Below are 13,000 nucleotides of genomic sequence, written 5' to 3' on the forward strand. Positions count from 1 at the left end.
TAACCTAGTTTGAGGGGACTGACTAGATGTGACAGATATAGAGTGTGCATTGATTGGAGCCAAATCCTAGAGGCTGAGGTCCCTTTGCCCCCCCCCAATAAAATATTTGAGGGGGCTGGTGCCCCCAAAAGTTGTTTCTGCCACCTTGCTTGTGGTCCTGCTTTATCTTTCTGATATCTCATTGTGATTTTGCCCCTTTTAGGACTCGATATGAAACTTCTTTCTGTCTATCATCCCGTTCTCCTTCATCCTACTAGGATCCCAGATCTGCATGTTACTGAAGTTGGAGACAACGGTACGTCTCTAAGCAGTCACTGGGGCCACCACTGGGGATCAGTGTTTTAGCTCTTTGGGTGGCGATAAACTGTACTGAATGTACTGTACTACAATGATAAACAGTGTATGCATTGCCATTGTGAATATAGGCAAGTGATAATTCTTAACTCGTGGGCTTCGCTGAACAAGGTATTGCCTTCATACATTGAAGGATAGACCCATTGTCCCATAGCAATCATGGAACTAGTTGTGGCTAGCTTTAAAACAATATGGATTTAAATAGGACTCTGCCCTTATTGACTTTGGCTAGACTGGGGCCATTGTGTCTGGATGGATGGATGCACACATCTTAGAGATACCATTTTCTCACCTATTGTTTGCATACATATTTAGCAGGCAATGTTTCATGTGTTATTTTGATATCTACGTGGTTTATAGGGACGCGGGTGGCGCTGTGGGTTAAACCACAGAGCCTAGGACTTGCTGATCAGAAGGTCGGTGGTTCAAATCCCCATGACGGAGTGAGCTCCCGTTGCTCGGTCCCTGCTCCTGCCAACCTAGCAGTTCGAAAGCACCTCAAAGTGCAAGTAGATAAATAGGTACCACTCTGGCGGGAAGGTAAACGGTGTTTCCGTGTGCTGCTCTGGTTTGCCAGAAGTGGCTTAGTCATGCTGGCCACATGACCCGGAAGCTGTACGCTGGCTCCCTTGGCCAATAAAGCGAGATGAGCACCACAACCCCAGAGTCGTCCGCGACTGGACTCAATGGTCAGGGGTCCCTTTACCTTTACATGGTTTATAAGTCAGGAGATAATACAAACCCAAGATTCACTAGGATGAGGGAGTTAGGATCCTGTTTAGTCAGCTGGTTCCTAGTGCAACCAGGCTATGCTGGTGTGAGCCCCAGATCCTGGATTAGCTGGAGATCCCCTGGAATAAATCTCTCACCGTGGATCAGCTAGCTCAGGTGAGACTGGTAGATCCTACTCTGGCAGAAACTCTAAAAAATAGGTGTTATTGGGTAGTTGTGGGCGGATTAATGGTGGATCCTAACTCCACTGAGCTCTGTCACATGACCTGGCAACCCGGCAGAACCTATGCCAGCAAAAAGGGTGTTGCAAACAAAACTTTATTTTAAAGGCTTGTTTCTACTCTGCCCGGCTTAGGCTAGCTAAGCCAGCAGTAGAACTGCTCCTGGATAGAGTTTGAAATCGGGGTAATTTACACTTGCCTAGCTTTAGCTGATGCACATTCTACTGGCTTAGAAAACCCCTCCAACTCTGTCTGGCTTCAACCCTATACATGCTCGCCTGGGGGCGAGCCCCACTTAACCCATTTGGATTTACTACTCAGTAGATATGTGGGTGGTGCTGTGGGTTAAACCACAGAGCCTAGGACTTGCCGATCAGAAGGTCAGTGGTTCGAATCCCTGTGACGGGGTGAGCTCCCGTTGGTCGGTCCCTGCTCCCACCAACCTAGCAGTTCGAAAGCACTTCAAAGTGCAAGTAGATAAATAGGTACCACTCTGGCGGGAAGGTAAATGGCGTTTCCGTGCTCTGCTCTGGTTCGCCAAAAGCGACTTAGTCCTGCTGGCCACATGACCCGGAAGCTGTATGCCGGCTCCCTCGGCCAATAAAGCGAGATGAGCGCCCCAACCCCAGAGTCAGCCACGACTGGACCTGATGGTCAGGGGTCCCTTTACCTTTACCTTTAGACATGCATTGGATTGCATATACAGTGGTACCTCGGGTTACAGACGCTTCAGGTTACAGATGCTTCAGGTTACAGACTCTGCTAACCCAGAAATAGTGCTTCAGGTTAAGAACTTTGCTTCAGGATGAGAACAGAAATGGTGCTCCGGCGGTGCAGTAGCAGCAGGAGGCTCCATTAGCTAAAGTGGTGCTTCAGGTTAAGAACAGTTTCAGGTTAAGAACGGATCTCCAGAACGAATTAAGTTCTTAACCCGAGGTACCACTGTATCAGTTATTTGCTGCCCCTTATCATGACAAACACCAACTCTGCCTGCGGACTGTGTGGCTGTTTAAAAATGTCCATTTGTGCTCTCCCCACCCCCTTGTGAAAATTGCTTGGTTCCAGGGATCTTGATCGGTGCAGCAATCCACCTTGCCCAACTGAGGGACTTCCTATTAACCATCACCCCAGAACTCCCAATGGAAAAGTCAAAGATTTATGGTGTGCTGCTGAAGCAACTGAGGACCCTTGCTGGAGAACAAATTAGGAATTTGGCGGTAGGTTTCCCACCTTGCTTCCTTTGACCAGGTACAGATAATAATAATAATAATAATAATAATAATAATAATAATAATAATAATAATTTATTTATACCCCGCCCATCTGGCTGGGTCCCCCCAGCCACTCTGGGCGGCTTCCAACAAAACACTAAAATACAATAACCTATTAAACATTAACAGCTTCCCTAAACACGGCTGCCTTTAGATGTCTTCTAAAAGTTTGGTAGTTATTTTTTTCTTTGACATCTGGTGGGAGGGCGTTCCACAGGACGGGCGCCACTGCCGAGAAGGCCCTCTGTCTGGTTCCCTGTAAGGTTCCCTGTAAGATTACTTCCTGCCATGGCTTCACAGTTCTGCCCTCCATTCTCTCATAAATATTTGCACCCCATCCAATGCTCTGTCTGTACTGCTAAGCCATGGGCTTCCTTCCCCGTTGCTCCAGAACTATCAGGTGGATCACTAAGGGTGAACATTTGGCAATAAAGGAACAATTATGGGGTGGTGAAGGATGGATAGACTTGTCTGTGTGAAGGACCCCACTCTGTCCCTACCATTGCCTGGGTCATTTTTGCTTTTACTCAGCCTTTGGAGGATAGACAACTGGCTGTGTGGTGCCCACTTCTAAACACACAAGATGTTGTGAGCTTAGTGATTCACAAACCCACCTGCCAGTCCAAATCAAAAAGTCCCAACATTAAGGAAATCCAAAGGGAAAATATGAAGAACAGAGGTTCTGACGAATGGATTATTAAAAACGTGTGAGGCAAACGGTGGAAGTCTTTTTTTTTTAAAAAAAACAACACTTTATTTAAGGTAGATAAGGACAAGAGGAAATTATACAATTGAATATAAATATAGATGGGAAATGGCTATATATAGTGAACACTTATCTACTTTTAAAATTTTTCACCTATGCTTTTTTTCTTTTACTTCTTTATTTTTTCTTTGTTCTTTTTTTCTTTTTTCTGATATCTTACCTTTCATTTCACTCCTTTATTGTGAATAGCATTTTATAGAGGTATAAATAACTGTAAATATGAAAAGAGACAAAGTATTCTCTAATTTTTTTCCTTGGTTATATGTATTTTCTTTTTCTTTTGCATTTTCTTTTGTTGTAAATATGTATGTTTTCTAATTTGTACTTAATAAAATTTTAAAAAATTAAAAAACAAAAAAAGTCCCAGCTCTCTTACTGACAAGTCAGTGGAAAGATTTGCAGGTCTCTTTTTTTTTTAAGGGAAAAAGGGAAGCACTCAAATGCCCCATTAATACCAAGGCACACAGAGCGGTCAACTCCCATAAGATTTATATATCCCATTGATGTTGTCTCTACATCATTTTCCTCTGTTGTTAATCTCAGTTTTCCAAAGCCGGTTTTCATTTTAAAAAGGAAGGAAAACAGGACATGCATAGTTTGTCCCCGCCCCCTCTCCTGTTTAAATAAATAATGATTTTTAAAACTTTGCTGGCTTACGATCCAGGGATTGAATCCAGCTGAGGCTGCATACGCAATATACCTCTAAAACACATGCTAAGCATATTTCCCTCTTCAAAGAATTCTGGGCACTGGAGTTTGTTAAGGGACACTGGGAATTCTAACTCTGTGACCAGCAACCTACAGCGCCCAGAATCCTTTGAGAGGGGAAATTGAGTTGTTGTTTTTTAACCATTTGAAGGGTTTTTTGTTTTTTTTTACAATCAAGCAGTGTATAAATTTTAAGAAATAATAAATAAAGGATATAATTAATGATAATATAGGTATACCCAATTTAGTAGTAGTAACAGTGATATCATTGTCTATTAGTCTTTAGGAGGACATATTGTAAGCAGAGGATCGACCTGGGATCTGAACCCGGTCCTGGCAGCTGGGAATGCGCTTCTCAATCTGGTATCAATAGGTAAAAGGCAATGTAAAAGACATTTCTGCACTGGGTAGTTTGATCAAAATGTACACAATGAAATAACAGTTAAAAATACAAATGGTAAGCGAATCAAGTGACTAGGAACTTTTTCTGCTCTTATAAACTGTTAATAAGAAAGCTTTAGACACTTTGATCAACAGTAACATAGCATCTAGTATCTAGTACAGTAAGTATTTTCCAATGATTTATTGGTAAACATAGATCCTATATTCTAGGACAGGGGTCAGCAAACCACAGGGGGCCGGTCCACTGTCTCTCAGAACTTGTGGGGGGCCAGACTATATTTGGGGGGGGGGATGAACGAATTCCTATGCCCCACAAATAACCCAGAGATGCATTTTAAATAAAAGCACACATTCTACTCATGTAAAAACACGCTGATTCCCATCCATGGGCTGGATTTAGAAGGCGATTGGGCCGGAGCCGGCCCCCGGGCCTTAGTTTACCTACCCATGTTCTAGGGACTGTGAACTACCTGTTTCTTGTTTGAGCTGAGAATTACCGTATTTTTCGCTCCATAGGGCGCACCGGACCATAGGGCGCACCTAGTTTTTAGAGGGGGAAATAAAGGGGAAAACAATTTTTCCCTGACCCCAGCCCCCAGAACAGGCAGCTATCCGCAAGCCTTCCAAGTGCAGCGGGAACTCCTGCGGTGCTCAGAAGGCTTGCAGATAGCTGCCTGAAGCCCCGGGAGCGCAGCGGGAGTTGGCGCTGCACTCCCTGGGCTTCAGGCTTCAGGCTGCTTTCCGCAAGCCTTCGGAGCCCTGCGAGAACTCCCGCTGGGCTCCACAGGCTTGCGGATAGCTGTCCGAAGCCCGGGGTGCACAGTGCCACGCTCCCCAGGCTTCAGGCTGCAGGCAGCTATCCCGCCGGGCTCCGCAGGCTTGCGGATAGCTTCCTGAAGCCGGGAACGCGAGAGGGGTCGGTGTGCACCTACCCCTCCCGCTCTCCAGGCTTCAGCGAAAGCCTGCATTTGCTCCATAGGACGCACACACATTTCCCCTTCATTTTTGGAGGGGGAAAAGTGTGTCCTATAGAGCGAAAAATACGGTATTAGGAGACCCCTACCAGAGCTAGCACCTTTAACAAACTACAGCTCCCAGGATACTTTAGGGAAGCTGTGGCTGTTAAAGTGGTACAAGAATGCTTTAAACAGATGGTGTGGATGTGATTCAATTTCATAATAGTGGGGAGAGGGTGAGAATAAAATCATGTCCTAATAGCAGAAGTCATTGGGAGACTGCAGAATCCTTACTTTTCTTCCCCCTGGTTTCTCTTATGACTATGATGAGAGAGAGAGAGGAAACCTACTAACTGATGTTCTGTTACTATGGCAAAATGCAGGGTGGTGTATTATTACATGAAGTCTATGATATATATCATATTGCCCAAGAAGACAATATATAATAATAAACAAGTGGAAGTCCATTGTATTTATCAACGACAAATGCCAACTGACAAATGTGCAGGTTTGATCTTGCAAAGTTCTGAGCAATACTACCTTGGCTACAAATTGGGAGCATCTGAAATGGCTAGAATTATTTATAGCTGTCAGCACCCTTTGTACAAATGTTTCTGTCGGGTAAATCAGCCACTGAAGAGGGCCAGTTCTGCCTGAGAGCTTGAATAGATGCAGGGGTAATTTTCTCTTGCATGGGACAGATAAAATCAGTATCTGTTAAGAGCTCATTGTCTAAAGACTATTATTTCCTCTATCAGATGGATCACGACAGATTCCCTTGAATGATGAATTCCTCGCGGGCTTGCCACAGGCAGACCTTTCACCAAGAGAGGTCATAGTCTCTGTTTTTATCCCTTTCTCCAAGGAAGTAAGTTGTGTGTTTGTTTGTGTCTGTATGTTTTCCTCCCCACCCCTCCGAACACAAGATGCTTTCTGGGCAAGACGATATTTGTATCAAAATCTCAACATAAATTAGTCCATGCAGGCACATAAATGGCAGGTCAACACATTGCTGGAGAGAGAGGCAACATATTTCCAAGTATTCATCTACCAGTAAAAAAATCACATGTAAATTACCTAGGGATCAGTGAGGGTGGGAAGTTTAATGAAATACACCTTGCTCCCTGTTGCTCATTTATTTGTTTATTATATTTATCATCTGGTTTTCAGTTAGAAAATTGACACCTCAAATGGCCTACACCCTATAACAATTAAAATCCTACACAAAATTCGCAGACAGGACAAAATAGCAGTCATACTTCACTAAATCAATATGCCAGTAACATAAAAAGCATTCATTGAAAACAGTCAATAAAGCTGCATTTAATAAAATGGGTAGTCTTCTCCAAATATATTCAGGGGAGACCAACATTTTTTAAAAAAATTGTAACTCTTGAGTCCCTTTCGCTCTCATTTGGATTCAACCTTCCGACTCTACAATTCTATGATTCCTTGATTCTATATTAGCTCTGGAAAGTTCAGATCAGTTTATTTCTTACTAGAATTTGCATATAACAAATTCCTCAAACATGTCTCGATGTGCACACTCATTAACTTTTGTCCCACTGGGCACATAGGTATTGCAGGTTTCTGAAGAACTACAAAAATATGCTAAACCTGTGAGCAATGTTGATTGCATATGTGCCATGGGTAGTAATATTTCCTTCACCAGTAAGCAGCCACATTGCCGTCCCCATCTCTCTAGAGAAGCTTCCCTCAACCTGATGCCCTTGGGATGTTGGACTACAACTCTCATCCCTGACCAGGCTGGTGCTGATGGGAACTTTAGACCAAAACATCTGGAGACTGGGAAAGGCTGCTGGAGATGAATGATATCCAGATTTCTTGGATGGCTGAATGGCCCATGTGATGCCATAGTTATCAACTCCCTTCTTTAATCCACTCCTATACAGCTAGAATGAAACAACAACTGAGTGAGGTTGAGTTTGATAGGAAGTATAGTCTATATCAGGCACTTCCAACTCCCAAGAGACAGTGATCTACTCCCACTATTTAAAAAACCTGGCAGTGATCTACCAATAATTGTTGATCTTTTTTTGGGAAGGGATGGCCAGAGTTGTTGATCTTTTGGGGAGGGTGCCCCAGAGTTGTTGAGCTTTTCAGGGGGATCGATCAGAAGCACCCCGGAGATCCCAGAATCTACCTGGAACACCTGTTGGACATGCCTTTAAAGACATGGATATTAACAACCAACCACATGTGCATTGGGATGCGGGTGGCGCTGTGGGTTAAACCACAGAGTCTACGACTTGCTGATCAGAAGGTCGGCGGTTCGAATCCCCGCGACGGGGTGAGCTCCCGTTGCTCGGTCCCTGCTCCTGCCAACCAAGCAGTTCGAAAGCACGTCAAAGTGCAAGTAGATAAATAGGTACCACTCCAGCAGGAAGGTAAACAGCATTTCCGTGCACTGCTCCGTGCACTCCGGCGGGAAGGTAAACGGTGTTTCCGTGCGCTGCTCTGGTTCGCCAGAAGCGGCTTAGTCATGCTGGCCACATGACCCAGAAGCTGTACGCCGGCTCCCTCAGCCAATAAAGCGAGATGAGTGCCGCAACCCCAGAGTCTGTCACAACTGCACCTAATGGTCAGGGGTCCCTTTACCTTTTTACATGTGCATTGCCCTATGTATACACGAGCTAGGATGGCAACATCTTCCCAGCGAGTTTATGATGTAGTCTATTGTTTGGCACATATATGTATGATGATTGAAGGTGACAATCTGTCAGGGTGAAATTCCACATTACATTGTTCATATGCCCTTAAAAAGCATGGCCACTTCCATTTTGAAGAAAATCAATTTTGGGACTCCAATCTGGAATAGATCCTTGATCTAGATCAGGGCCCTGCAATGTCCCACAACAAAATTCTCCCCTGTCTGCTGTTTTACTCCTGAATGTGTTTCTTGTAGTAAACTGTACGCATTTAAGGGCAAACAGTTGCCTGTGGAGAGAGAGGTTTTCAGAGGAAAACAGGAGCAGGGCCCAGACTGGGAACACATTCCAGACTGAAGCTTTGCACGTTATTTCCTTCCGAAATAAAAGTGGCAACTACACTTTTTATAAAAACCACGAATAATGTAACATGTAATTTGACCTTTACTGACTGTTTCACGGAAGTCTCTTTACGTATAATGTCACCCTACAGCTACTAGCATGATGAGGGCAGTAAAATAACCCAATTTCTCCTTCTTGCATCTGCCAGGATGAATTTGTGTCAGCATTCCGGCAGGCTGAGCGCCGAAAAAATGCATTGTCTGTGACAAATTCTTCAATGAGAGTCCTTTTCCAGCCAGGCTCTGGTGTCATCGAGGACATGGCTATTTTATATGGTGGCATTGGTCCTACCACAGTGAGCGCAAGAAATACCTGTCAGAAGCTCATTGGAAGGTAAATTGACTGTACCATTTGTCATTATATAGGAATAGCTGTTTCTTGCTTTTGGAGGAGCTTGGGGCAGAATCTAGAAGCTAGGAAAATTAAACTCTCTCTGTACTTAAACCTTGTCTGCAAGTAGTAATGAAAAACTTTTTCTTTAAAAAGGTGGGCAAATATCTTCTTTTCAAAATTGGTTTATATCATGTCAGAATGCTGCTTTTAAAAACTAACAAACAAAAGCACCTCTCCAACATTTCACCAAACCACACAGGAGTGGAAGTGGAGAAGAAGTGCAATTTCTGTGAATATGAATTTGGGATGAAATTTAAGAGAACAATTATACATATCAGTTTTCTGGGAATTTTTTTCATTCTGTGGTCCCAGGGAATTGTAGGACTAGATATCATGTAATTTAGTTCCCTGAACTGCGGCAAGATCATTCAGTCATTTTTTTCATTTATTACCCAACCTTCTCCCTAAGGTTCCAGGGCAGGTTACAACATTAAAACACCATGTTAAATAAAAGAAATCCTTCCACACTTTTATGTATTTGGGTTAAGATTTAGAGAAGTTTTACTATTTAATGCTGTATTGTTTTTAACACTCATTTGGGAGCTGCCTGGAGTGGTTGGGGAAACTCAGCCAGATGGGCAGGGTATAACTATATTATTATTATTATTATTATTATTATTATTATTATTATTATTGATGATGATGATGACACAAATCTTAACTGCATCGTTCCTTATTAGTCAAGTCATGACCTATGTACATCTTCATATCCTGCTTGTGAGTTTCTCAAGGCATCTTATCTGACTGGTCACTGTTAGAAACTGATTGTTCTGATTAACGACTTTAAGTGTTTTATCCATATGTTCCTAATGTTCACTGTGGAAGATGTAGGCTGGGTCACCAGCACCAATGTCCTCTTCTTCCATATTAAGATTAGCTGTGACTGGTTCATATTATGCAATCTATTTTCCTACCATAGAAATGACCTATTTTGAATAATATTATTTATCAGTTCCTAAGAAACCTGAAATGAAATCCCATCTGTTGAGTTTTCTTGTGGCAAAGTGTACTTCATTATCAAAGTTAATAAATGCATTTGGAAACCTTTTTCTCCTCGCCCCTTCAAAACTCTGCATATACATATCTATCGTTTGCTAAAATAAACTTATTTGGTTGTATTATTTCTCCCCCCAGCAACTGGGATGAAGAGATGCTGAATGAAGCTTGCAGGCTAATTCTTGAAGAAATCATCCTTTCTCCTTCAGCCCCGGGCGCAAAAGTGGAATACAGGCGAACTCTGCTTGTCAGCTTCTTCTTCAGATTTTATCTGCAAGTGCTACAAGGTTTAAAGAACATGGTAAATAACACCCCAAAGAACAAAGTAAGGCAATAACTTTAAGAATGTCACAAAATGGCGCCCAAGCCTTCGAGGTTCTCCAGAGCTCTTCATCAAGCTGGGTATTAAGCAAAGGGGGGGGGGGGAGAGAAAATAATAATCACCCTTCCTATTTGAGTAGAAAGCCTTATATCTTTCCACTCCAGTCTCCAGCAACTGTTCCCATGTGGTATGGGAAATAGCTCTGCTGTAAATCAAGCTGATATTAAAGGCACAAGAGCAAGTCTGGCCTTATTTTGGGGGTAAGACCTAAGTAATTGAGCTAGGTACATATTCACACGGTGCTTATGGCACACATGCCTCTGAATACAAGTGACTTGCAACACATATAAGAGGGTGCCATTGTCTTGCCTACTTTCCATAGGCAGCCAGTTGGCCACTATGAGAACAGAATTCTGGACCAGATGGACCTTTTCTCTGATCCAACAAGGCTTCTCTTGTGTTCACTATAGGTGGATAAGAAATAAACTATCCCTCCTCTTAAAAACAATGTTCCTCCTACTTTCCTGCCTCTACCAAAGATCATTGTTTCCATTAACAATTTTTACACACCGTTTTTTCTGCACCTATGTAGAAAAATTGTCTTACATACAGCAGGCCTTTCTTCCTATGTAATAGATGCCATGCTGTTTTCATTCAGCTCGTTCTTCACGTTGGCTCGAATACAACTTTTTACAAAAATTAAAAAGTTTGCTAAAATGTTATAAGTGGAGATTTTGCTTACATGACTGGAAACCTCCCCACGTGAAATTTGTGTAGAAAGGACACACCAGAAGTAGTTGTGCAAGTCATATCTTAATTTCAGCACCCTGGTAGTACATATTTGGGCAATGAATTACCATTATATGGTTGCTTGCCCCTGAAGAATTTATTGGGAAAAATTGATGTAATATATAATTAATTTGTCTTCCCACAGAATCCATCTAAGTATCCTGACTTGCCAAAGAAATATGCCAGTGCTTTAGGCGAGTTCCGTGAGAAACCACCTCAGGGTATGCAAATATACCAGGTCAGTGAGATTGTTTTCATTGCTTTTCATCATCTAACATTAACATTCCTGTCAATTCTATCATGTTAACCCACACTTCTCCAAGTATAATGGGTTGTATTCAACTGAGATCTACCCAGAGTAGGCCCACTGAAATTAATGCTTCTAAGTTACTCATGGAGGACGCGGGTGGCGCTGTGGGTTAAACCACAGAGCCAAGGACTTGCCGATCAGAAGGTCGGCAGTTTGAATGCCCGCGACGGGGTGAGCTCCTATTGTTCAGTCCCTGCTCTTGCCAACCTAGCAGTTCGAAAGCACGTCAAAGTGCAAGTAGATAAATAGGTACCACTCCGGCGGGAAGGTAAATGGCATTTCCGTGCGCTGCTCTGGTTCGCCAGAAGCGGCTTAGTCATGCTGGCCACGTGACCCGGAAGCTGTCTGCGGACAAACGCCGGCTCCCTCGGCCAATAAAGCGAGATGAGCGCCGCAACCCCAGAGTCGGTCACGACTGGACCCAATGGTCAGGGGTCCTTACCTTTAAGTTACTCATATCCATTAAGTTCAATAGGTCTAGTCTTAGTACTTAGCATGGCTTACCACCCAGTGATCTGTGACTTAACTAATTGATTAAGTGGTTTACACCAGTAAAAATATAAAACAAAGCAATAGAATACAAATCAGGTATAATGAAAACAATTCCTTGACTCCGACACACAGAAGAAAAATCATCATGACATTGTTGTTCAATTCCATAAAATTCCACCTGTGAAAAAGCAACAAACAAATCTTCAGCTCAGCCCACCTCCAAAAACTTGCCAGAAGAGGTGTGTCTTGACCTGTTTCCTAAATGAGTATAGGGAAGTGGCCAGGTGCACCCCCAGTGGGGAATTACATAGATGCAAAGCCACCATTGAAAAGGCCCTTTCCCAGGACCCTGTGCTATGTACTTCTCCCTGCACAGGAACCACTGCAGATCTCAAGGTATGGGCAAGCTTGGATGGGAGCAGTCATTCTCTCAGCTTCGTGAGATCCGGGTCATTCAGGGATTTAAACAGAAGTGTAAGCACCTTGAATTGGGCCTGGAACTCAGCTGCCAACCAATGTAGCTGTTGTAAAATGGGGGTTATATGCACTCAAGCCACTACCCCGACCAGCACCTGGCTGTCGTATTTTGCTCTAATTGCAGTTTATGGACCTTTTTCAAAGGCAGCCCCACACAGAGTACAATACAGGCATCTATGACCGAGAACAATACAGTGGTGCCTCTGGTTACGTACTTAATTCGTTCCAGAGGTCCGTTCTTAACCTGAAACTGTTCTTAACCTAATCCAGTAGTAAATTAATATACATACATACATACATACATACAAATAAATAAATAAATCAGATCACCAAAAAAACCAGGATCTCAGCAACAAAATGTCAACATGGAAGCAAGAAGACAGAATATCACTCTAAGCCCAAAGGCCCAGTGAAACATAATGCTTTTAAGGAGAGTCAGAAAACCTGTAGTATAGAAGCCCATATGAATCTCTTGCAGGGAGAGTTCCACAATCTAGACACTACTGCTAAAAAGATCCTGCCTGATGTCACCATTAATTGAAACACTGAAAGTGGTGGGACATAGAGCAGGGTCTCCATTGGTTATCCCAAGGATTAGGCAGATTCATGTGGTGGAAAGTTGCCCTCCATAATACCAAGGATACTAATTGAAAATATTTACATGTACTAACAGAAAATGTATATTTGGCCAAATAGCTTGACTGGTCCTCCTATATAAGCCAATATGGAATCAGAGCTTT

The 13,000-nt window shown here is 43.0% G+C and overlaps 1 protein-coding gene across 1 annotated transcript in view; it reads left to right on the top strand.

Annotated features, from left to right (window-relative positions):
• Positions 1 to 13,000, top strand: part of LOC309335352 (aldehyde oxidase 4-like) — a 63,526-nt gene that overhangs the window by 17,928 nt on the left and 32,598 nt on the right. The window contains exons 10-16 of the mRNA XM_081850316.1: positions 203 to 295; positions 2,373 to 2,524; positions 4,332 to 4,425; positions 6,169 to 6,278; positions 8,630 to 8,814; positions 10,009 to 10,171; positions 11,127 to 11,219. Of these exons, the coding sequence (XP_081706442.1) occupies positions 203 to 295; positions 2,373 to 2,524; positions 4,332 to 4,425; positions 6,169 to 6,278; positions 8,630 to 8,814; positions 10,009 to 10,171; positions 11,127 to 11,219 (890 nt within the window). The remainder of the gene's footprint in view (positions 1 to 202; positions 296 to 2,372; positions 2,525 to 4,331; positions 4,426 to 6,168; positions 6,279 to 8,629; positions 8,815 to 10,008; positions 10,172 to 11,126; positions 11,220 to 13,000) is intronic.

This window comes from Podarcis erhardii, assembly GCF_964252035.2.
Source record: "Podarcis erhardii genome assembly, chromosome: 1".
NCBI classification, from domain to species: Eukaryota; Metazoa; Chordata; class Lepidosauria; order Squamata; family Lacertidae; genus Podarcis; species Podarcis erhardii.